At 41.1% G+C, this 26938-nt stretch overlaps 1 protein-coding gene across 5 annotated transcripts in view; it reads left to right on the top strand.

Annotated features, from left to right (window-relative positions):
• XPO1 (exportin 1) overlaps positions 1-26938 on the top strand; it is a 62357-nt gene that overhangs the window by 13709 nt on the left and 21710 nt on the right. For all 5 annotated transcript variants that reach the window (XM_026676744.2, XM_026676743.2, XM_087961360.1 and 2 more), the window contains 7 exons: positions 21624-21685; positions 21794-21838; positions 21921-22102; positions 23162-23210; positions 23294-23413; positions 23510-23638; positions 26626-26784. In XM_026676744.2, the coding sequence (XP_026532529.1) occupies positions 21624-21685; positions 21794-21838; positions 21921-22102; positions 23162-23210; positions 23294-23413; positions 23510-23638; positions 26626-26784 (746 nt within the window). The remainder of the gene's footprint in view (positions 1-21623; positions 21686-21793; positions 21839-21920; positions 22103-23161; positions 23211-23293; positions 23414-23509; positions 23639-26625; positions 26785-26938) is intronic.

Genomic DNA, 26938 nt, shown 5'->3' with positions numbered 1-26938 from the left:
GCGCATTACGTCCAAGAAAGAATAAAGCGGACCTGCTTCATTCACGGCATGTTTTTTTTTCCTATGCTCAGAACAGCGACTACAGCGTTTTTCAGATTAAGAGATTTGTTCCTCTGCTAGTTTCTATGGCCAAAACACTTGAATCTGTGTTGAGTTTTGTGTCAATGAAATGCAGGCAGTTTGAGTTTTGTTTTGTTAAACTGTGGCAAATTCCAGCTGGTTTAATTAAACTTTCAGGGTATAGCTGCAAATAATAGATTTTTTTAAAAAAATTAGTACAAACTGCTGGTTGAGACTACACTATTATATCTGCCATTAACAAGTCTCATCCCAAATAGTCTTTAGCATTATAAATATAATAGTAATTTATTAAACTTGTATGCTGCCCAATTCCCATTGACTGAAGATGGTTCACAACAGCCAAGAAATTACAATAAAATAAATAAAAGATGGCAAGAATGACAGACCCAATGGAATAAAGTAAATAGTCTCACTCTCTTCTCCAGAGGCCCTGGGTGAAGATCCCCAGGGCGTCACTATTTTGAATAACTCAGAACAATTCAGGTTTTGGGGGAACCTCACTCCAGAGGGCAGGCACTGTTACAGAGATGTGTTTTCAGGCTCCTTTGACAAAGGACTCCAGAGCATGCCAACTTTTGCACAGTTGAAGTGGTTGGGTGGATACTATGATTATATGGTTCTTTTATATTTGATATACAACATTATAGTCTATTGCCTGACAATTTACATTTGGTTTGCCATGCTTCCCTGAGTTATGTGTATTAAAGTCTAAAACTAGGACTAAACAAATTCAAAGGTAAACTGATTTGGAGTGATGAGTTGTGAGCACATAACATCTGTCTGCAGCTCCTTAAACCAAATGCATTTTACACTAGTGATATTATCCCAAGAAAATACATGCTTCATTTAAGGAATGATAGGTGTTATATATGCAGGTAATCTTAAATATTGTTTTGCACCTGAATTCGGAACCTTGTAGAATTGCAGAATTTGTGGACAAAATTAGGGTAAGAAATATCCTTTACTATAATGATGATTAAATGAAAGATAGGAATTATTAGGCTTGGCAGAACAATTAATTCTGCAGGGCAGGTAAGTATACATAATTGTACATACTCCTAGGAAGTTGATACCTATTTTTATTAGTTATCCACAAAACAAAGAAGTTTCAGATTTTGACATTAAGCTTTAAAATTCCAGTGTCAGAATTTTATATGAAATTGTTAGTATCTGCAATAAGTACAATAAACCCGAATACTTGTTTCTCCTCTGATTTCTTGTATTGCTTTAGAGTATTGTGTTCTGTTTGCAATATCATATTTAACTTCTAAAGTGTCTTAGTTACAGAAATGCAGAACATTAATAAATTCTGCCTTTTTTGTTTTGCCTTTTTCGTATCCTCGTAAAGTCATACTGTCTAGGAATCTTCTGCCAAAAAAGGCAATGTTGCAGATGTACTCATTTTTCTTCTGCTAATCGAATTACACATTTTTAATCTGTAATTGAGAAAATGAAGATAGCTAAACCCTATGTTTGTGGTAAGAATATTAACCATATAGAATATTCATTTAGGTATTTGTAATGTATATGGTTTTATATTGGAAAAAAGCAGAAATTTCATATCAGCTTCACTAATCCTCATTAACATACTTAACTACAGGTAGTCCTCAATTTACAACAGTTCATTTAGTGACTGTTCAAAGTTACAATGGCTCTGAAAAAAGTGACATGACTGTTTTTGACACTTATAACAGTTATACAGTGGATCCCAATGGTCACATAATCTAAATTCAGATGCTTGGCAACTGGTTTGTATTTATGACAGTTGCAGTGTTCTAGAGTCATGTGATAAGCTTTTGCGACCTTCTGATAAGCAAAGTTAATGGGGAATCCAGATTCATTTAACAACCATGTTAGTAACTTAATAAATGCCATGATTCATTTAACTGTGGCAAGAAAAGTCGTAAAATGGGGGGTAAACTCACTTAACAAATCTTTCACTTAGCAACATTTGGGCTCAATTATGGTCGTATTTCTTACCTGCATTACAATAGTTGCTAACTGTTAAACTGGGCTTTTAAATTTTTTTTTTCCAGTGGTTAGGTTTCTTGTTTGCTTGTTTTTCACTAAAATGCTTTGCATACTTCAAAGGGATTTTTAAAAGTTTTACTTCACAATGCACTTATACTGTCTAAGTATATTTTTGACATTTCTATCTCTTTATGTGGTAGAATTGGTACAATAAATTAGATGTTGTCTTTAGCAATTATTAATTTGTACTTTGGGAAAGGATAATCATTAAGTTTCCAATGTAATGTCCTTTGGTTTAATTGTACTGCCAAAGTCCAACTTCTATATTTTTCTTTGTAAATAAAGTATTTCCATAGTATTAGTGTTTAAAAGGAAATTTTGCTTTATGTATGAAATCATTTCTATAAGAAATCATGAATAAACAAAAATAAATTTAGTGTTTGGTGAGAAAATCTATTAGCTTGGTATATATCTTGATCTTTTTTTTTTTAAACAAGTTTTATTTTCAAGACAAACAATACATAAATACACATAAACACAAAGCATAAAAGCATAAAAAATCTCTTTTCTGAAAGTTGCTTAGTCCCGGGTTAAAACTCTTGGTACAGACACAAGTTCAGTTTCATATTCATTTTACATACCATTTCATATCTTATTAACATTTTCAATTTTCTATATAACTTCTCCTCTCCTTTAAATTTTCTCAATTTTTTTTTCCTCCTCTCAATTCATATCCTAATATTTATTATTCTTTGTCTGTTCTATTCCAGCCAATCATTTATTTTTCTTCTTTAAAAAAAAGAAGAAATACTTCTCCTGTACACTATATGGAGTATGATGCCTTTATCTTTTTCCCTTATATTTATAGTACTTAATATAAAATACATAACATACATTGGGATTCTGTCTGGTACATTCTAAAATTATACTATACTATCAAAAATAATACAAATCTATTCATTAGTATTGATATTCATTCATATCTTAGACGTTTAACTCATTACTTTTCAATTAAATCACATGCTTTTATGAGAGCCCTATTTTCCATAATTATCCCCCCCACATCACATATTATAGCTCAATATTTCGTTGAAATGTTCCTCCTTCTTCTACTTCAAATCTCATTTCACAAAAGATTTTGCTAGTATACCATGTTCTAATCATTAATTTTAACAATCATTTATATCTTAAACATTTTATCCATTTCAATTGAATATCATGCCTTTGTGGGAACACTTATGCTTTCCACGATTATTACCCCCCACATCACAATCTTGAATCATATTTCATTACAGTACTCTCTTTTTCTTAACAAAAATTTCACTTATTTATGTTAGATATTTTATCACATTTTAAGCTACATATTATTTCTAATTTTCTATAATTACTTCTAAATACAGATATAAAAATGCAATCTTATGTACCTTTCTAGAATCCCATTAACAATAAGATCTATCCATTATCTCTGAAAAACTTTTGCTTCTTAATATCTTGCTCCCCACCATTAGAGCTTCTCATCCCTTCCTTTCTCCCTTGCTTCTTCTTCTCCTTGTCCTCTTTAACCCCTTGTCTCTCCACCTCCCTTTTATTCTGCTTTCCCCCTTTCTGTTGTTTCTTAACATAATGTCCCCTTTTCACCTTATTCTTCTCTTTTTGGGCTGTTTTTTCAGATCTTAAAGACCTCTTTTCCTTTTTCTCTTGCTTTTTCCCGTCTCCAATCAAAGTCCTTTTTTTCATCAAAGATGGCTTCTTCTTTGTCCCCATCATCCTCATTCTGCTTCGCATAAATATAAACCGCCATTTCTAAGTATTGAAAAATAGTGCCAAGTCCATCTTCCCCTCCTTGTTTTTCTTTTTAATATTTTTGATATATAAGTTCCAATCCATCCACAGGTGATGCCATTGTGTAGAGAAAAAGTTTTTCCAAACAACCACCCAGATGATTTAATCAGAAATAATTTCCAAAGGTTCCAAAATCACCAAACAATCCAAACAGACTGTTTCTTTTAAATACCTTCTTCTTCTTCACTTTTTCTTTCTGAGGTTAAAGTAATCACAAATCCTTTTCAAATATATTTTTGGAAGTTTTTAAACTCTTTGCAATTCTAGGCAATCTTCTCCTTATTTTCAAATTTTGCTCTGATTTTTTTTTTCACTCTCCCTTCCCACTCACAGCCAAAAAGATTTTTTTTTCCCCGCTGTCACTTTAGGAAGGAGAGTAGAACAAAGAAAAAAAAACTTTCCCCTTTAGGGTATTCGCAGCTTGTGGCTCTCACAAGGAACAATATATCCTTAACAGCTTTCAAGGTTCCAAATCACTTTCTCCCGTCTTGTCCCAGTCAAAAGCACCTTTCACTTTCTCCAGCTTTCTCCCTCCTGCACTTGCTTACCCGGCTGCAGCTTTCTTCATGGCGGCCATTACTGACCGCCGTTCCTCCGCCTCGGGAAAAGGGAGTTTAGCCGGCTGGGGAGGGGGTTTGCGGCACCCCCAAACCCCTTGCCGGATCCCCCCCATCTTCAGCTGCCTCTACGGGGCAGCTATATCCCCCAGATCCAAATGGATCGGGGGAACCTTGGTGGCGAACGCAGCAGGGATCGCGCGGTCGTAAATCCCTGCCGCCGCCGAAGGCTAGCAAACCGGAAACCGGTATATATCTTGATCTTGACTGAATTATTTATTAATGGGGGTGTGTGTGTATACGTATGTTCTCTCCTCCATGCTGCATCGAGAGCCCAGGATGGGTTGACTCCTTCCTATGATGTCATTTAGCTGAGTCTGTACTAAGATATAAAAGCCAACCCCCGGAAGAGACCCCAGCTTTTGACTCAACTCCTTTCAGTCAGTAGCTGTGTCTCTGAAAGCTTCTGTTAGATAACACTCACCAGCGATATTCAGTGCCGTTTTTCCTCGTTTCAAGCAAGGTTGGGAGCAGTGTTGCCAGAGCGCTGTTCAGGCAAGTTGGGCAGCATCTGTAGACCTCCCCCACGCCTGCGGTTTGAGCGGTCGTAAAAAGCGATCAGCAAACCGATAACAGCTTCAGCCAGCTGAGGTTCTGTAGATAGCACTCACCAGCGATCTTCAGTACCTTTTTTCCTCGCTTCAGCAGCTCCCAGGATCTGGGCAGCTGCTCTTCCAGGAGAACAGGGCTCTCTCTCTCCTGCAACATTGGGAGCAGCGTTGCCAGAGTGCTGTTTGGGCAAGTTGGGCAGCGTCTGTAGACCTCCCCCACGCCTGCAGTTTGAGCGGTCGTAAAAAGCGATCGGCAAACCGATACAAGCGTCAGCCAGCTGATCGTGTGGCCAGAGGCTGCCCTTTCCTTTGCTGACTTCACTCGGGGCTCTTTATAGCCTAAGGAGAAATTCTTCGATCTCGGAGCCTGTTTCCCATAGTCAGCAGCCATCTTGGATTGAAGCCTTCCACCCCGAGGTGAGCGGCCATTTTGTAAGCCGGGGGGCCAATTTATACCCTAAGGGGCTTAATACAAAAAATTTACAAACAGTTTCTTTCCATCATAAGAGCCTTTATTCTTCAAATTGAGCAAGATAAGGGTCAGGCAGAGTCGTCCCCCCCAGTGGAACAGTCTCTTAAGCCAATAAGAGAAAAAGTTGTAGGCAACGCACCCAATCAGTCCAGAAGGAGGTGGCTGCTAAAATCAGAGCTAAGGCTCTAGCCCCCAAGAAGGCAACTCAGGCTGAATTGAGGGCAGAAAAGTGCAGACATGCAGCCCTAGAGAGGCAGTTCAACAGAACTATTCAACAGAAGGGAGTGCAACTACAGCATGTTTCAGGTGATACCTGTGGGCCCCAGCCAAGCCCTCCCAGAGGAGGAGAAGTTATCTATGAGCCTGTCTCCTGAGGCTTTTGCAGTACAATGATCTTCAGGATCTAAGCAGATCTGGGCCTTATTTCCAACAGGCTTCTGGGCCCTATGCTCCTCCCCCTCCCTCCAGGCTTCGAACCTCTTCTCAATCTAGGCCTGAAGCCACCTTCACTCCCTCAGCAGCGGGCCTTCTGCCCTTACCTTTGAGCATAGACCAGGGGATATCCAAGATGTTGTCTCTTTGGCCATTAGGCAGGGATTGGCTGAAGGCTTCAAGCAAATCCTTCGACCTCCGGAAAGAGTTCAGGCCCTTCTCAATCTATAAGTTGCCTCATCACCCTGATTTACACAAGCCCCAGGACCTCAGGGTCCATTTTTCTCTACCAGAATGGGAGGAGGTTGATGAAGAGGGAAGGGCTTCACCATCTGAATACAGTTACTCCTCTCGTTCAGAACGTGAAGAGGGCAAGACCTTTGACCAAAATATTTCAGAGGAAGAGGACTCTCGCCCAGAGCAGACATCCTCTGCACTGGTCTTCAATCCTTCTCTCTTCAGGCCATTACTCAGCATGGCCTTGGTCACTGCCAAGCTGTCGCCAGAGGAAGTGGCTCCTGAGCCACAAGGAATTCCCTCTAGCCAGGGAGATTCATTCTTCTCCAAGCCTGTAGTGCATGCAGGGGTTTTGCCTTCTCCCACTTTGTTCCTGGACATGGTCAAGGAACAGTGCGCTTCCCCTTCGGCAGGTCCTCACCCATCTTCTCTGGATAAGTGTTTCTACAACGTCAGCGCAGCCCTGGACAATTCCCTGGCAGTGCCTTCTGTTGACATTCCGGTTCTGGCCTCATTCCCATTTTCTGGCACTCTCACGTGGGCATCCATACGGTGGCTGCACCAACTCCAGATTAGATTGCCTACATCTGACTTTCGGTCTCACCAAGGCCTTAATAAGATTATCGCAGCGGCAGAATTCACTGCAGATGCCATTCTCAATTCCGCCAAATTTGCATCTTAGGCCTTGGCATCTTCAGTAGCAGCAAGAAGACTGTTATGGCTCAGAAATTGGCAGGCAGAGTCACTCTGTAAATGGAAGCTGGTTTCAGTTCCATTTGCGGGCGATAAGCTTTTTGGCGATGCTCTGGAACCTTATCTCATCGAAACCAGAGATAAACGTAAAATTCTCTCTTCCTCTGGGAAGAGAGCCGACTACCGCCCAGCTCCTTATACTGGTAAACAGCCCTTTTGGGAGGATGGGGGTTGTTCCTGCCATTGGTCTAAGTAATCCCCCGTTCTCCCCACCCATTGGAGGTCGCCTAGCCTTCTTTGCCTCCAAATGGGAGGAGTCAACGGCGAATGCCTGCGTGCTCAGCACTATTAGGTCAGGATTACAATTGGACTTCCTAGTGCACCCCCACCCCCCAAAAAATCTTTTTAATCTATCCTGTCTCTTGGGACATTTCAAGACAAGACCTCATGAATCAGGCCATTCAACTCCTTGAAATCTGAGCTATTCAAACCTGTTCCACCCTCTCAATGGGGACGTGGGCTTTATTCTCGATTTTCATCGTTCCCAAAGCCTCGGGGGTAACGAACCATCCTGGATCTAAAATTTCTCAACCAATTTGTAAAATACAGGTTATTTAAAATGCAGACTCTGCATTCTATTTTAGAGAGCGTTCGGGAGGGTGATCTCCTCTCTTCCACTGATCTCATGGAGGCTTACCTCCACATCCCCATTTGGCCTCATCATCGCCAGTTTTTCCGTTTCTGTTATCAGAATACCCATTACCAGTATCGAGCACTTCCCTTCGCCCTCTCATCGGCTTCAAGGGTCTTCACGAAGGTTCTGGCAGCATTGATGGCATCTCTGCTTTCTGTTCCAGTGAGGATCCAATGCTACTTGGACAACATTTTGATTCTGTCCTCCTTCATCCATGCAGCCCATCGGGATCTGCAAATTACCCTGTCATATCTCCAGAGCCACGGATTTTTCCACTCCTGTCCACTCTAATGGTTCCTGCTTCCCTACCAACGAGTAGGAACCAGCCACTCATCCATCAAGGTCCTGCTCCCGCCACAAATCCGGAGATCTCTCAATTGGTGGTGTTCCCCGTTAATCTGGAAGGGACTCCTTTTCAGGGTCCCAGACAGGCTAGTGATAACCACCGATGCCAGCCTCCTGGGTTGGGGTTCCCATATGCAGGGCCAGATAGCTCAGGACCTTGGTCCAGGTCAGAGCAGGCCCTTCCCATAAATTGGCTAGAGCTCAGAGCCATTTTTCTAGCTCTCAAGCATTTCAGGCACTCAGTGACCAGCTCTCATGTTCTAGTCCTTATAGACAACATGGCCGCCATGGCTCATGTCAACCGGCGGGGGGGGGACGAGGTCCAGAGCCCTCATGGGAGAGGCTCTACGGTTGGGGTTATGGGCAGAGCAACACCTGTTGTCGATCTCGGCGGACCACTTCTCCGGGATCAACAACTCCCAGGCCGACTGGCTCAGCAGGAGCCTAGTCGACCAGGCAGAATGGTCTATTCCTCCTTCTCTATTCAGGGACCTTTCCCTCAGATTTGGAACGCCGGAGGTGGATCTTCTCCACGTCTCAAGTTGCCCAGGTCACCAGATTCTTCACCAGGTTTCCTTGCCAGGGAGCGGAGGGGACCAATGCCCTTTGGTGCAGATGGCCCAAAAGTCTCCTCTATGCCTTTCCCCCGCTCCCATCATTCCGGCAGTAATTCGGAAGATGTTGGAGGAACGAGCGGAGCTCCTCCTCCTGGCACCCTATTGGCCAAGGAGGCCCTGGTTTGCGGACCTGGTCAACCTGTCGGTGGCTTCTCCTTGGAGGATCCCAGCCCATCTAATTTCCCTTCATCAGGGGATTCTGCTCCAACCGGAGCCCCAGTGTCTCAAGCTGACCACGTGGCACTTGAGCGGCAGTGGCTAGAGGTGGCTGATCTTCCTGAAAGGGTCATCATCACTATCCTGGCATTTTGCAAACCTCCCACAAGGCGCATCTATGATGCCACCTGGAAGGCCCTTCCCTATGGTACCTTAGCGAGGGTCTCTCTCTCTCTCACTTTAGCCCAGTTGGCAGAGGTTCTTAGATTCCTTCAGCATGATCTGGAGAAAGGTTTGGCCCCCAACACCTTTACGCAGGCAGGTTGAGGCCCTCTCCTCAATTCTTTCATGGGGTTCGCTTCCTTCCTTATCCCATCACCCTTCAGTCAGGAGGTTTTTGAAAGGGGCTTCCAACCTGCACCCTCCGGTGGTTCACAGGTATCCTTCCTGGGATCTTCATGTGGTCCTTTATACCCTTACAAAGCCCCCTTTTGAACCCCTTAGAACATTGTCTCTCCGTTTCCTGACTCTGAAGGTAGTGTTCCCTGTTTCCATCACTTCAGCCAGGCGGGTATCCGAGCTCGCTGCTCTTTCCATCAGACAGGACCTTTGTTCCTTTCACAATGATAGGGTTGTCCTCAGTCTGGACCCCTCATTTATTCCAAGGGTTAATACCTGTTTCACAGGTCCAGGACATTATGTTGCCTGGCTTCTGCCCCCTCCCGCACCATGACTTAGAGCAGCAGTGGCACTCGCTAGACGTAGGTAGGGCTCTTAGACTATACATTAAGCGCACTTCCTCCTTCAGGAAGTCTGAAGCCATTTTGTTTCCTTTTCCCTTCTCACTTGGGGCACAAGGCCTCTTCTCCTACTATTAGCAGGTGGGTCAGATCTTGCATTGAGCAGGCCTACAAAGCTGCGGCCCTTCCGGTTCCTCGAGGTCTGACGGCGCACTCTACCAGAAATGCGGCCACTTCGGCTGCCTGGGCGACCCAAGCACCCTTGGAGGAGATCTGTCGTGCGGCCACGTGGACATCTCCGTCTCCTTTCATCAGATACTACTGTCTGGATGTCTTTGCCTAGGCAACTACAGCCTTCGGCAGACGGGTGCTTCAACGAGTGGTTCAACAGTGGGTGTGATGAGCCGGACGAGGACCCGCCCGTGGACATGCAAGCTTTGGTATGTCCCATCCTGGGCTCTTGATGCAGCATGGAGGAGAATGGGCATTGGTAGAAGTTACCCTGAACGCCCTTTCTATCGATGCTGCGAGAGAGCCCAGCCCCTCCCTTGATTCGTCCGCAGGGGGTAAGTCATATTTCTGTATTCATTTGTGCTTTCAGAGACACTTTTCAGTCTGTCAAGTATCTTCACCAAAGCTGGGGTCTCTTCCGGGGTCTGGCTTTTATATCTTAGTACAGACTCAGCTAAATGACATCATAGGAAGGAGTCAACCCATCCAATGGGGAAGCTGACAGGAATTCTCAGGAGGAAGGAAGATAATGACGGAGGGAAAAGGGAGAGAAGGAAGATTTCTGATGCTCCCCACAAGGAAGTTCAATGGGGAAACTGGCAAGAGGTTGGAGGTCATTCCTGCTCCCACTGCTTTGTTGCCCACTTGTGCTCATTTTGTTTCTCTGTTTCAGTAAGGAAATATGTCTGAAATGATGACCCAATAGGACAGGTGTTGTCTAGAATAATAAACAATTATATAAGAGATTATGTAAAAGGGTGTATAATCTCTGATAATACACACACGTGTTTTAATTCTAAAATTACAATATTTTGTATTACATATATTTATACATATAATATATACAGTAATACAATGAAAACCACTTTAAAAATTGTTTTGCCATGTTTCATTTAAAAATCATGAATTAGCCTCCCTAAATAAATTACTTCGGCAAATCTATACTAAAAGTAAACTAGCTAGGTAATTTTACCATATATTAGAAATCCTGCAGATTTCTGATAAATATTAGCTTAGACATTTAGGTGTATGTGCAATCATTGAAAAGTTACTGTTATGGATATCTACTGAACCATTGCTTCTGTTTTTCTATGCATCTGAGTAATAGTACAGGTAGTCCTCGACTAATGACCATAATTGAATCCAGAGTTATGGTTGTAGTTGTTAAGCGGGTCACCACATGACCTTGCCTGTTTTTCTGATCTTTTCTGCAATGATTGTTAAATGCACCCATTTTCCCCAGTGGGTGGCTTTTTTTCTAGAAACCAAAAATGCTTGAAACTGGGGAAAAAGCACTTGAAATGGCGGTTATGTGACTGGGATGCTGTGAGTAGCTGTAAATGCAAGCAACTTGCCAAATGCCCAAAATTCAATCACCTGACTGCAATTTTAAAAGGAAGTCCTAATTAGCAATGGGGAGATCTGCCATAACTTTAAATGGTTGCTAAGTGAAGACTACCTATAAATAGGAGCAGTGAATCAGGCAGACAGGTATATTCTTCGGTATGGTAAATTTTAACTAATAGTTTTCTCACAGAAATGGATTTGCACCCTGATTTGAAAGGTCCTACACCTGTAGACCTATAAAATGTACCCTTGTATCCAGTAGGGTTAAAATAGCATGTATAAAATTAAATTTGTGAGAGAGATGGTTAGGGTATAGGAAATTATTTATTATTCTGTTGATTTAAAATCAATTCCATTTGCAAAGCACTTTATTTTTTTTAATCTAGTGCTAATTTGCCATTTTGGCAAACTGATTTGCTGCCTCTTGTATAATATTCTTACTTATTGAATTCTGGAGTTGATTGATATGCAGGCAGAGGTTTTTTATTTTTAAAATAATCTGTTCCAATAAAGGAGAATATTTGTAGCTCAGGGTTGAAATTAGGGATCCTTGGTGCTCTCTGAGCTTGCTTGTTTTCTTGCAGATATTTTATTATCCAAACTTGCTAGCACTGATAATGTTAACTAGTTTGGATAATGAAACATTTACAAGAAAATAAGCAAACTCAGACAGCACCAGAGACACCTAGTAATCTGTTCCTTGATTCCTTGGTGTTTCATTCACACTACCTTTACTCTGACTGGAGGGAAAGAATGGTGGTTAACAAGTTAAAGATGAACATGCATATTGTGTGCAGCAGGCTAACTGAGTATATTTTTCATTGTTAAAGGAATATATCGTAGAAATACGTGATTGACCAAAATAATTGTTCTACATAAGACCTTTCTGATATGCTGGGAATTATTCATCTAATAGGTGATGTAGAGAAGTAAATTAATACCACTATTTAGACAAAATGCCTTCTATTCATATATTACAAAAAATTGGGGACTTTACATTAATGTGTTTTAAGGGACATTACACTTTTGTTTAACATTTGTACTAAATATACACAACCTTATTTTATGATAAGATGCACTAATGTACTATAGACTTATTTTGATCATTAAGATCTATTACCTCAATATTATTTTTTCTATAGGTTTTTTTTCTTTAGAATCTTTATTATTTTATATTATATCTAAATGGGAGGCAGTCCATTAGTTCAAAGAAGCATGTTGTAATAATATAGATGCTACATGAATTATGACACATTTTTAAATAGATGACTACCATATTTTCCGGACTATAGAGCGCATTGGAATATAAGCACACCCACTAAATTTTAAAGGAAAAAAACATTTTAACATATATTAGCCGCACCAGACTATAAGCCGCAGATATATACTTTGTGAAATGAGATATTTACACAGAAAGAGAAAAATGCTCTTTGCATGTGGCCAGACGTCTCCAACGTCTCACCATCGATTCATTAACGCCAAGCTTACGTGCAGCAGCTCTATTTCCTTCCTGGATAGACAGATCGATTGCTTTCAGCTTAAAAGCTGCATCATATGCTTTTCTTCATGTACTTTCCATGATGAGGGTATGAAAAATATTTTGCGTTTGTGCGTGTCGTGCTGTTTGCGTCGAGCACGCCAAAAACTACTGGTAGCATCTTCTTTGCATTGACCTCTTGCGTCTGTCACGTTTTTGCGCCCCCTGATGGCAGTTAGCGAAGAAAAATCTATAGCTAAGCCGCATTGTTGTACAAGCCGCAGGGTTCAAAGCATGGGAAAAAAGTAGCGGCTTATAGTCCGGAAAATACGGTATATTCCTTGAAAATCAAGTATTTAGCCTTCACAGCTAGAAATGTCTGTTAGCACAACTTGCTTATCCAGATTCATTTTTGAGTTTGCACTGTGTTCTTGATATTAAATTAGTCATATGGAACACGTTTATAAAGCACTCTTAAGTTAAGCAAAGTTTTCTAGTTTGTGTATATTGTGCACATATAACCTCTCCTTCGCTTTGAGTTTTCCCAGACTGTATCTTTCTAACAACAGAAACTAAATATAGTGCATTCAGAAAGTATTCAGACCCCCTTCATTTGTCAATTTTGTTATGCTGCAGTCTGATTTTACAATTGTTGCAATTCATTTTTTCCCATTAATCTATACTCGGTATCCCATAATGACAAAGTGAAAACAGAAGTTTAGAAATGTCTGTAAATTTATATTAAAAAGAAAAAACTGAAATATCACATTGGCGTAAGTATTCAGACCCTTTGCAACAACACTGGAAATCTTTGTTGCCTCCCATTTCTCCTGATTGTTGCTAAACCTTTATTGGAGTCAACCTGTGGTAAATTAAATTGACATGATTTGGAAAGATGTACACCTTTCTATAGAAGGCCTTACAGCTGACAATGCATACTGTAGCAGAGCAAAAACACGAGGTCAAAGAAACTGCCTCAAGAGCTCAGAGACAGGATTATTGCAAGGCACAGATCTGGGGAAGGCTACAAAAAAATTCTGCTGCACTTAAGATTCCTAAGAGCACAGTGGCCTCCATAGTTCTCAAATGGAATAAGTTTGGTACAACTAGGATTCTTCCAAGAGCCGGTTGCCTGGTCAAACTGAGCAATTGGCGGAGAAGGCCTTAGTAAGAGACGTAACCAAGAACCCGATGGTCACTTTGACTGAGCTCCAAAGATTCTGTGTGGAGATGGGACAGAGTTCCAGAAGGACAATCATCACTGCAGCCATCTACCAATCTGGGCTTTATGGCAGAGTGGCTAGACAGAAGCCTCTCCTCAGTGCAAAACACATGAAAGCTCCCTTGGAGTTTGCAAAAAAAAGGGGGGGGGCACCTGGAGGACTCTCAGACTGTGAGGAACAAGATTCTCTAGTCTGATAAAACCAAGATTGAACTGTTCGGCCTCAATTCTAAAATTTATGTCTGGAAGAAACCAGGCACCACTCATCACCTGCCCAATGGTGCAGTGTGGTTGGGAGCATGGATTGGGAGACTGGTCAGTGTTGAGAGAGAGCTGAATGAAGCGAAGTACATGAATATCCTCAGTGAAAACCTGTTGTACAGAACTCAGGACCTCAAACTAGGCCGAAGGGTAACTCTCCAAAATGACAACGATCCTAAGCACACACAGCCAAGACAACACAGGACTGGCAACTCTGTAAATGCCCTAGAGTGGCCTAGCCAGAGGCCTGACTTGAACCCTCTAGAACCAAGATGGTGAACCTATGGCATGCGTGTCACAGGTGGCATACATGTCAGGTGGCATGCAGAGCTATTTGTGCAGGCACACGAACCCCAGCCAAACTTACCCCACTGCGCATGCACACGCCTCCCAGCTGATTTTTAGCCTGTTTGAGGCCCTTTTCAGCCTCTCAGAGGCTTGGGGGAAACCTCTGCAGCCTTTGGAGGCTGAAAAACAGGCCCGTTTCGTCACTCCCTGTATTTCCGGAAATGCCGGAAGTGACGAAACTGGCCAATTTTTCAGCCTCCAAAGGCTGCAGAAGCTTCCCTCAAACAGGCCGAAAATCATCTGCGAGGCAGTGCAGGTAAGGGGGTTGGGGGGGGGGGCTGCGCGCATTGCCTTTTGGGTGCTGGCACACAAGTACGCATGCAATTTTCAGCACAGGAGCCCAAAAAGGTTAGCCACTACTGCTCTAAAACATCTGTGAAGGGACCTGAAAATGTCTGTCTATTGACAGTCGCCATCCAACCTGACTGAGCTTGAGAGGATTTGCAAAGAAAAATAGCAGAAAATCCACTAATCCAGATGTGCAAAGCTTGTTGCGTCATATCCAAAGAGGCTGTAATCACTGCCAACGAAGTACTGAGTGAAGGATCTGAATACTTATGCCAATGTGATATTTCAGTTTTTTTAATTTTTAATAAATTTACAGCCATTTCTAAATTTTGTTTTCAATTTGTCATTATGGGGTACCAGGTATAAATTAATGGGGAACAATGATTTTCAACAACTGTATACTACAGCATAACCAAATTGAGAAAAGTGAAGGGAGTCTGAATACTTTCTGAATTCTTTCTTCTAGATTCAAGGTTAAATCTGTTGAATAATTGTAATTATATATACTAATTCTATAAAAATAGGTTAAGTAAAGTCTTTAGAATAGAAGAAATATGGTAATGTGTAACTGTTGCCCTTTTAATGAAACATCAATGGCTGCAAGGAGGGTTAGAATGGATTTTTAAATCACTAGAAAAAGAACACATTGAAATCAAAATGAAAGCAATATCTTAAAGAATTTCTTAGGACTAAGTATAAATTATATAAAAGCAGAGATAAGTTGCAAAACTTAGAAGCTTTTTAGTAGAAAGCTGAACAACACTGATACTAGAATGTATAGTAATTATAGCAATTACACTGTATATTATAGCTGAGCAGTTAGATTGTAATGATAAAAGATGCTCCGAGACAAGAAATATAATAACTTGCTATTTTGAAAATGAATATATATTTAATGAATTAATTATGAACTGCATAACAAGTGGAGTCTTTCATAGTATCCTCTTTGTTTTGCCAATCATCTTAATTGAATACAACCTACTACTACCACCATTAAGATGATAGTGAAAATGCCTTTTTGCCATCTTCTTTCTGGACCATGAATATTTTTCAATTTTAAACCATATCCTGATTGCCTTTGTTATAACTGTCTCATTTGGTTGAAGTTTAATTTGTTATATAATGTCTTAGATTCCATCATCTCTTGGATATCAGTTTAATCAATTTCAGTGATTTTGTGGATGCATTTGGCAAGAGTTTTTGAAAAAAAAAAACATTCTAGAGCTCTAGGCCAGGGGTCACCAACCTTTTGGACCTTAGGGACCACCAAACTCATACTTTGAACTCGAGGATCTCTAATACGATTTTTAAAAAAAGATAATATATTTAATATTTTTATTTTTTATATTAAATATAAATTTAATAATTAAAAATTTAATTTTTAATATACAAATAAATGTGTATATAAATATTTTTAAAAAATATAAAAATGCTTATTTAATTATAACAAAATCATAAATGCTTAATCATAACTGTGGGGCAGAGCGAAGGGAAAGGAGGGGCCTCTCTCCTTTGGGGGGAAAGAGGGAGGATTTAATATTGCTGAGATTCAAAAGAAACCACATGGTGCCTGGAGGCTGGAAAGATCTGGACAGGGAGGAACCGGCTCCCCCTCAAATGGAAGAAAAGCAGAGCCACCCCCCCAGTCTGGTCTCCTGTCATTTCATATCTCTCTCAAGTCAGAGGAAACCTTTCCCTCCTTTGCCAGGTGTGGCTGAATGGAGTTGGGGGAGGGAAGGAGGGCTGGGCTGGAAGCTCTGAGGAAGAGGGGCTCCTATTAACCAGGCAACCCTTTGGCTGCCACACAAGAGGACTGTGAGGCTAAGCTTCAGGTTTCTCCCACCGCTTCCAAGCAGAGAATGATCTCTCCCTGTGTGGAGGCCAAAGGGGGGGGGGGTTCAAGCCCAGAAAAGCTTGAGGTCTCGCCTGCACAAATAGGCTAGTTATTAGGAGCCCATCATCCTTTGCGCTCTTTTGGTCTGGGCATTTGGTCTCCCCACCCTATGCCAAAGGAAAGCCAGCTGGGCTTCTACCCTTTCCCTGCTCCCTTCCCCCCACTCAATACTACTTTGGGACAGAGGAGAGTGTGCTGGAAATGTTTGTCGGCATTTCCAACACGCATTTCTCCAGCGCTCGCCCACAATTCTTCATGTTCTTCCAGGCCTGGCTTGCTGAGGGGGGAAAGCAGCACTGACATCTCTGCTGCCCCCCCCCCATGGGCCTCAGCCATCGCTGCCCGGGGAAGGCACAGGCAACAGAAAGTGGTGTTTTTCAAAGGCGGCAGCTCGCGTCTTCTCTTGCCTGTGCCTTCCTTAATCTCCGCTCTTTCGCCCCAGTGAGAGCTATTTCTGCTCACTTTTCCTGTGCCTTCCCCAGGCAGCGATGGCTGGGGGCGGGGTTGGCAGCAGAGCAGAGGGATGAAAAAACTGACGCTGACACCCCATTCTGGACCTCTGAACTGGATGGTGAGCGCCCCACTCCGCCCCCTCCTACCACCCCCAGCCGGTACTTTACCTGCCCCGGGCCATCTCTACAGCCCGCGGCCATTGAGGAAGAGCCCAGGTCAGGAGAGGCGAGTTGGAAGGTGTGGGAGTGCTGTGCAAATGCAAGTAGCGTGGCGCTACTGCACCTTCTGGCCATCTCCATCGCCACTTCAGCCCACCTGTGTTGCCAACCCCCTCTTGCTGCAACTGCACCATTAACTCATCCTGGCCGGCGAGGGCTGCACTGCTTTTTGCAGGTTTGCGCTCGGCCAAGGCAGCCTCATATTCCCGCGCAGCCTGGGTTAAATGCATTTCTCCGCGGACCTCCAAAATGTTCTCACGGATTACCAGTGGGCCGCTCCCACAACTTCTGAGGGCAACTTCTGTTCCATTGGTTGATTGTTCTCACTGTTAGAAAGTTTCTCCTTATTTCCAGGTTGAATCTCTCCTGGATCAGTTTCCATCCATTATTCCTTGTCTGGCCTACAGGCGCTTTAGAAAATAGCTTGACCCCTTCCTCCCTGTGGCAGCCCCTCAAATATTGGAAGACCGCTATCATGTCTCCCCTGGCCCTTCTCTTTACTAGACTAGCCAAGCCCAGTTCCTGCAACTGTTCGTTGTATGTTTTAGCCTCCAGTCCCCTAATCATCCTGGTTGCTCTTTTCTGTACTTTTTCTAGAGTCCCAACATCAGCACAATTTTTAATGAATTCAGTCAAGAATGATTTATCAGTGATGTAGTTAATAACCTGGTCTGGATTGAGAAATGTATCACACGTTTCCCTGAAAATAAATCTTACCCTGAAAATAAGCCCTAGCTTGATTTTTAGTTTGCTCCTAATATAAACTCTACTGAAAAAATAAGCCCTAGTAAAGGAAGGTAAGTGTGGCCAGCACAGGAGGCTCTGCAGTAGCCACAGCCTACACAGCACAGGTGAGTTGATTACCTGTCCAAGCAGCAGGTGGAGGCAGAGGCAGTGGGAAGCATGCAATCTGGATGTGGCACATGAGCTGCGTGAAAGCCAAGAGTTGGTGGGCCAGAGTGGCGGACAGTGTATGCGGTGGCAGTGGCAGCAGATGGAGGCAGAGGTGGGGGGTGGGGGGAAGGCAGGCAATCCAGAGGCAGGCTGTGGGAAAGCCAAGAGTCAGTGGGCTGGAGCAGATGAGCAGCTCTCAGCTTGCCTGTGGCCCACACAGTGTGTCAGGATTGCCTGCCTTCCACCCTACACCTCTGCCTCTGTGTGCTGCTGATGCCACTGTGCAAAAAGGATCCTCCCACAACTGACCAACCACTCCGACCTACCAACTCTTGGCTTTCCCACAGTCCACGCAGTGCATCTGGATCACCTGCTTCCCCTTGTGCCTCTGCCTCCATCTGCTGATTGGACGGGGAATCAACTCACCTGCAAGGTGCGGGCTGTGGAGCCCCAGAGTGCTCCAGTCAAAGGAGCGGTGGGCTGCAGCTGCTGCTGGATACGATCAGTCCCCACCTGGTTGCTGCCTCTTATGCATGTATCAGGGGTTGGGGCACCCAGCTGGACTGATCACCCTAAAATCATGCTCCTGATGAGGTGGCGGATGGTCTCCTGAGGGATCTCCTCCCACACCTGGACTAAAGCATCCCCCAACTCCTGGACAGTCTGGTGCAATGTAGCGTTGGTGGATGGAGTGAGACATGATGTCCCAGATGTGCTCAATTGGATTCAGGTCTGGGGAACGGGCGGGCCAGTCCATAGCATCAATGCCTTCGTCTTGCAGGAACTGCTGACACACTCCAGCCACATGAGGTCTAGCATTGTCGTGCATTAGGAGGAACCCAGGGCCAACCGCACCAGCATATGGTCTTACAAGGGGTCTGAGGATCTCATCTTGGTACCTAATGGCAGTCAGGCTACCTCTGGTGAGGGCTGTGCGGCCCCCTAAATAAATGCCACCCCACACCATTACTGACCCACTGCCAAACCGGTCATGCTGGAGGATGTTGTAGGCAGCAGAACGTTCTCCACGGCGTCTTCAGACCCTGTCACGTCTGTCCCATGTACTCAGTGTGAACCTGCTTTCATCTGTGAAGAGCACAGGGTGCCAGTGGCGAATTTGCCAATCTTGGTGTTCTCTGGCAAATGCCAAACTTCCTGCATGGTGTTGGGCTGTCAGCACAACCCCCACCACTGGACGTTTGGCCCTCATACCACCCTCATGGAGTCTGTTTCTGACCGTTTGAGCAGCCACATGCACATTTGTGACCCGCTGGAGGTCATTTTGCAGGGCTCTGGCAGTGCTTCTCCTGTCCCTCCTTGCACAAAGGCAGAGGTAGCGGTCCTGATGCTGGGTTGTTGCCCTCCTACGGCCTCCTCCACGTCTCCTGATGTACTGGCCTGTCTCCTGGTAGCGCCTCCATGCTCTGGACACTACGCTGACAGACACAGCAAACTTTCTTGCCACAGCTCGCATTGATGTGCCATCCTGGATGAGCTGCACTACCTGAGCCACTTGTGTGGGTTGTAGACTGTCTCATGCTACCACTAGAGTGAAAGCACCGCCAGCATTCAAAAGTGACCAAACCATCAGCCAGAAAGCATAGGAATTGAGAAATGGTCTGTGGTCACCACCTGCAGAACCACTCCTTTATTGGGGATGTCTTGCCTATGCTTTCCACCTGTTGTCTATTCCATTTGCACAACAGCATGTGAAATTGATTGTCAATCAGTGTTGCTACCTAAGTGGGTAGTTTGATTTCACAGAAGTGTGATTGACTTGGAGTTACATTATGTTTTTTAAGTGTTCCCTTTATTTTTTTGACCAGTGTATATATATAATGTCTTTGGTGTGTGTGTGTGTGTGTGTAAAAAAGTGATGCTTTGCAGTTTTCCTCTTATATAAGGGGAATACCCTGTTAATATTTCCTACATTTTGAGAATTAGTGTCACTTTGATATGTTTGTAAATAGCAAGTTTTTCAAAGAAATACTTATTTGTTTCTTGGATTCCTTGATGCTGTGATTGGTATGCAGATGCAATTATTGCTCTTGAGAAACAAGGGGAAGCAAACGTATATGGGATAAAAAGGAAAGCTGTTGGGAAACAAAGCTCCAAAATACAACATAAAACCATGGAAAAGGAAAAGAGATTAGCAGATGGGAACTGAAGTATTGACAGCTAAGATTAGATAATCCAAAATATGATCATCTGACTACACAGGTGCCACAATTTGCAAGAGCAGCAGGGTTTGTGGCTATCCACAGTAAGACACATGGAAAATTATGAAGCATAATCTGTTGGGTTATAAAAGGATACTTCTTAGTAGCTGTATTACAGCTATCAGAAATGTTCATACCAATGCTAGATTTAGTATAGATTTTGCATCTGCAAGAATAATGAAGAAAATTGGGCAGGGAACATGAAACTGTTTAGTAGACATTTTTGTCTTACAGCCTGGAAAAGAATGCTTAAAAATTGATTAAAAGATCTAATAGAATTTTACTCGTTCATTTTGGAAGTACCAAGGATTAACCAGTCACATGACAGTTGGGAGCTCCTTTCACCTCCCCATGAATGTGCCCACTGAAGTGGTGCCTATCTACTTGTGGTTACACAGTTTCAAACTGCTAGGTCCTCAGGAGCTGGAGCTCATAGAATTTTACTGTTTCAGAAATAATTTAGAAAATACTCTTCCACCCCCCACCCCCCAAAATACAACTGCATAAACTTGTGGGCAGGTTACTATACTTATACTGACTCACATTATAAAATATTGTCACAGAAAGTGTCTGGGCACTTAACTGTCCAAAAAAGAGCCAAATCCTAATATTCAAATAAATAAAATGTAATTCTAATAGCTTAAAAAGAAGAAAAAATGTGAATGCAAATAATAATAGAATAGATTTCTACTCCTGGGTTTCCTAAAATTTATAATTGCTTAATAGTAACTGCTCTTAGAAGAAATATATTTGATGATAAATTATGCTAAAAGTCGCTGAGGGTGTATAGGTGTCCTAAGGAAATGTATCAGCACATAAATTGATGAAATAATGTAGTCACCAATTAGAGAGATTTATAAAACACATTTTAATTATTTATCCAACTCCTTATCTGATTAGTGTGGATAGATGAAGTCTTGAACATTGACATTTAACTGTGTACTGGAACTCAAAGTTTAGAGTCCCAGGGTTAGATAAGGTAAAGTTAGTAGGGCAACATAGGAATCTTGGGAGAGAAGATAATAGATTCCCAAAAGATTGCCATTGGTCAAATAGGTGACCACCAAGAACTGAATTATCTTTCTAAGCTTCCAGGTTTCCTGTGCCCACTCTTCATGAATTTAACTTTTAGGGCTCTTTCAGTTGTCAATTTAAAATATAATTCTTCATTTTTTTTAAACAAGATTGTTATATATGAATGTGTGTGTGTGTAAGATAGATGCAACCTAACTGGCAGCTGATAGTTTACTGTTTCTTTATGTAGCTGTTGCTTACTATTAAGTTATTGTTTACTATTAAGTTATTATTGTTTACTGTCTACAGGTATCAAAAAGTATGTTGTTGGCTTAATTATCAAGACCTCCTCTGATCCATCGTCTGTTGAAGTGAGTAAAAGTTCCTTGGGGATAAGGAGATGGTCCTTTTAAATGAAATAGGATATGTCTTAATTTCTTTATTTTTCTCTCTTATCCTCTCCCTTTTCCCTCATTCAGAAAGAGAAAGTATACATTGGGAAATTGAACATGATTCTTGTTCAGGTTAGTCGAATTTCTGGTCTTTATATATTACTTAGGTTTGGAGTAATAATTGTTCACTATATTCACTTTTCATGTTTTGCAGATACTAAAACAAGAATGGCCGAAACATTGGCCAACATTCATCAGTGATATCGTTGGGGCCAGCAGAACAAGTGAAAGCCTTTGCCAGAACAACATGGTCATCTTGAAGCTATTGAGTGAAGAAGTTTTTGATTTTTCCAGTGGACAGATAACTCAAGTGAAAGCCAAACATTTAAAGGACAGGCAAGTGATTGATATAAGGAATATACCAGAATTCTGAATTGTAATGAAAAACAAATCAAATTCTACACCTAATGTCAAGAGGCTTGAACATAAGAAAGTGGTATCAGTTAAGATACATTTTGTTGAATTCTGTTCTTGATACCAAGAAGCCATTATTTCCATTTCCTGTGACATAGACAAAAGTAGTTTGTCCACCTGTTACTTTCCTGTGCCAAAGAAGATACATGCCCAGACAACTGCATAGTAGCTGTTACGCCTCACTTAAAAAAATGAGATGAGCCTTGCTCTATTTTGTCCAGAACTTCCCTACTTCAGCAGTCATTCTGCATCTTTGGTGAAGGTGCAGAATTTTCTTTGGTGATTTTGCCAGTTTTATCTATACCTTTTCCTTTTGGGGGAGAAAGGGGCTAGTAAACTTTTTTAGATTAACAGCTGGACATTTCCAGTTTCATATGGATACACATAGACTATTGAACTGACTTCTAATCACTATCTTTGTCTTGAATATATTTAAAAAGATTTTATAATTTTGTAATTTAATGCTGTATTATTTTAAAGTTGTGCTGTAGAAGTTGAGCTTTGATTTTAAAAAGTAGCTTAAATGTTTATTACATCATTTAATTCATATTTAGTATTTGTATTGGCAATAATATGGCATGATAATACAAACAGAATTGCTGCTGAAGGGCTCCTCATATCACTAGGTGCAGTGGGAGTGGACAAGATAGCAAGAGTTCTCCGTTTCGACTCCCCTTCTTAGTAACAACTTTCCCATCCAGGATGTGGGTGATTCCCACTCATGAGCTCCTGGATGCTTACAAAGACTATTCCAAAGAGCCGTTGGGGATTGATGAATGTTATCATTATATATTGTTAAAATAAAAATAAAATATTGCCATGTCCCCATACATTAAAAAAATACTGTACATGGGGTGTTCTTCTTATAACTTATATTTGGTGAAATGCTTTACTACATCTATATTCCATCTTAGTCCTATATACTAGGGTGGTAAATGAAACTCTCTAATACTAAACCTGATTATTTTCTCTTGCTATTAGCATGTGCAATGAATTCTCACAGATATTTCAACTATGTCAATTTGTGATGGTAAGTTTTATAATATAATTGTTGTTTATAAGATACCACTTCACAATATAGGTGGATTTGCTCACATATCATTTTATTAACAGGAGAACTCTCAAAATGCTCCTCTTGTTCATGCAACATTGGAAACTTTACTTCGATTTCTCAACTGGATTCCACTGGGCTATATTTTTGAGACCAAACTGATCAGTACATTAATATACAAAGTGAGTACTTGCTATGTATAGATTTAATTTACTGAGAGCAAAAATTAGATCTTGGGTTTGCCTAGCAGCTTATGTTGTCTTTTCCTTCTTTTATAGTTTTTAAATGTCCCTATGTTCCGAAATGTTTCTTTGAAGTGCCTGACAGAAATTGCTGGTGTCAGTGTGAGTCAGTATGAGGAACAATTTGTCACACTCTTTACTTTAACCATGATGCAGTTGAAACAGGTAAATTTCACATTCAACTATCAATTTTTTCTATTTGCCTGTTAAATAAGTAGCAGGTTTCCTTGTATTAATCATGATCACATTGAGTAAGCGGATCTTGGCTTGTTTAAAAGCATTTTCCCCACAGAAGTCTTTTTTTTAATCCTGACCAACTGCAAAGGCTTTAATACACAATTACACATTAATAACTATACAAAATGTTAAGTGCATGGTAATATATACTTTTTTAGATTAACAGCTGCTTTCTTGAAAGGAAATAATAATTAGCTTTCAGCTGGATTTTGATATAAGACTTGAGGTCCTTTGGCCCTAAAATGCTTCAGACTGTCCTAATTGAATTTGTATGCTGCTCAGAATAATTTCTTATGAATGGATGGCTATATAAATTTGATTAATAAAAATTTATAAGGGGTTAAATTCTTATACCATTCAGAAAAGTCAGGACTGTGACATTCAAAATCTTATATGAATTTATTTTTCTATTCCACTTTCCATTTAGAACTATGTATTGACCTTAACTTTATTTACTTATTATTGCTATTACTATTATCTACTGCTACTAGAAAATATTTTACAGCCATGTTTAACCACAGATAGATAGCTTATTAAATGCAGTTCCTGCTCACAATCTGCTGAAATTCTGTCATTGAAAAATCTTAACTCTGACTTATGTAGCATCTGGTCCACTTAGAAGTTCTCTTGGTCTCAAAAATTGATGTAGCCATTCAGGAAATTTTACAGGGTGTCCCAGATTGCCTGCTTGGATAGAAGATACTCAAGAGCATTATGTCATTTTAATTAAATAATCAGAAATGTATTTCTGTTGATGCACAGAGAGTTATTTTTTGATTGAGTTTGCTTGTGTGTCATTCATTCCCGAAGGCTTTTGGTAGCTAACTTTGACAGTTTATAAATATATAAAATAATGATCATGTTCATATAAAAATAATATAAATACCATGTGCCTGTGAACCCCAGCTGCAATTAGAATACCCTTCTCCCATGCAAGTAGAAAAAGGATTTTATTAAAATCTAGCAGGATAGAGCCAATTGAATCTCTGACAGGAAGGGGTTCCAAAGAGCAGAGGGCTACTGAAGGTTGCTGATAGTCCAAAATTATCCAAAACAGTCAATTAAGCAAAAGCTTCTTGATCAGGGGGTTTATTACATCCTGATCAGAGATGACTGGAATACTGCTCAATTAAAGAGCATTGATTACTGACTAGATACAATCTTCTGCCAACTCATGGGAGGCCTTAATCAACTGTGAAGATCCCATCCACTGTCTTGGGACTCATTGACATAAAATAATTCTACTTCATAAGACAAGATTCCAGTCATTTCTACAGGTGCTGTCCAGCTGAAATCCAGTTCCTCCTCATGTTTATGAGTGGTTTTGTCCACCAAATGCTACAATAATTTTTCAGTGTTTCTTCAAATGGTCTTGATGAATTTTCTTCTGTTGAACATACTGTCACCTTAAAAAAACCAAAGGATAGCATTGAGCACTGCCATAACTATAGCAAAATGCTTTTTCTCTGCTGCTTAAATCACTTCTGTATATACATCAATGTAAGCTTATGCTTGCACAGACCAGACTAAAGATGGATTTTCTCCAGGGACATCCAGTGCATTTCTGCAACTTGGTTTTCCTAAACTGATCAGTAATCAGTGAGCTGCAACAAGAGATAGCTCTCCAGTACAATCCAGTCCAACACCCTGGAGACCCCCTTTATTCCAGGAGATGACCAGAATTTCAGCAGGACCCACCAAGTCCTTGAGAAAAGGCTTGAAAAGCCACAAGATCCATAAGACAGCTGTAGCATACTGATTTAATAGGCGCTGCTCTGCTGGGGGGGGGGGGGTGTCACCACAGAATTCCATAGCATAGTGTGAGATTTCTCATGTCAGTGCCATGGTTGACATAGCAGCCATGAATTCCAGAGCAACTCCAGATCTCCTGCTGAAGAAAGGTAGGTTCCCATTACTATATCTGGGAAAGCTCCATCATCGTAACAATCAAGTTAAGCAAGCTCAGGAATAGATGGTACAGCAGCGACAGTAATGCATACAAGCAGCAAACCAAATTGGACTCTTGTAGATCAGCCAAATTTATTCCAAATATCTTTTGTGTAGCACATCTTAAGTCTCAGATTACAACTTCTCCCTACCTGCTGCTTGTCTAGGAAATACATCTATTGCAAATGTCAAAAACCAGGTGAGCAGATTTCCATCAGAGAAACGTGTCATCTTCTTGCACTCAGGTTTCAGTAATAGAAGGTACAGTAAAAGGATTGATTAGTTGCTCAAAATCAGCCTTGACACTATATCTCTGAATAGTATACTATCTTCAGCTGAAAATACATGGGCTTGCAAGTGGACTGAAATTTAATTCCTCTCGGTTAAATTATTTATAGCTTCAATCCAAAGAAAAGTAAATCAGAATATTTAAGCAAAGCTTTGTTACAATAAATGTGGAAGTATAAGTTGTCATTTCTGAAGTGATATACTACCTTTCAAGTCTAGTCCTGTATACGGATGAGAACTTCCATGAGTTTCTCAGATGAAAGTTTTGTAAGAAGTATTTTATAACTCTAGGGCAGCCTTTCTTAACGGGTTCTGTGGGAGGTTATAATTTTAAAAAATGCATTTTGACCTTTATATACTGTGCAATACTGGTGCCCAAATTTTAATGCTCTGACACTCTGTGGCAACCTGCTGTTTTGCTGTTGTAATAATTGTAAAACAGAAGTGAATTATATATCCAAGTTTTCATTTATTTTTTTTCAAATTTTATGTAAGGGTTTACTGAGATCAGAATTTTTTTTTTCAAAGATTCCTACAAAATAAAAAGGTTGAGAAAGTCTGCTCTGGGGAGTAAATACAATGTAATGTCTTTGTTTATGTATGTTTTATGTCATACACAAAAATAAGATTATTGGCAGGATTTAACAGTTCAAGATTATAACTACATTTTACTTTCTTAGATGCTTCCTTTGAACACCAATATTCGACTAGCATATTCCAATGGAAAAGATGATGAACAGAATTTCATTCAGAATCTCAGCTTATTTCTCTGTACCTTTTTAAAAGAGCATGGTCAACTTATAGAAAAACGTTTAAATCTGAGAGAGACATTAATGGAAGTAAGTTCCTTTTTATTTTTATTCACATCTATGTCAAATTTAAGACGTGGAGAACAAATACCAAGATTTGGTTTGATGATAAGATGTAAAATAGACCAGGTTGCTTATTTCTATTCCATTTTGGTTTATATCTCTATCTCGTAAGTTTGATTAA

This window comes from Notechis scutatus, chromosome 1 (assembly GCF_049901735.1).
Source record: "Notechis scutatus isolate UNSWTSFEM ecotype Mainland chromosome 1, rNotScu1.2, whole genome shotgun sequence".
NCBI lineage: Eukaryota > Metazoa > Chordata > Lepidosauria > Squamata > Elapidae > Notechis > Notechis scutatus.
The sequence above is the reverse complement of the archived record's forward strand: the minus strand, read 5'-3'. Positions and strand labels throughout refer to the sequence as shown.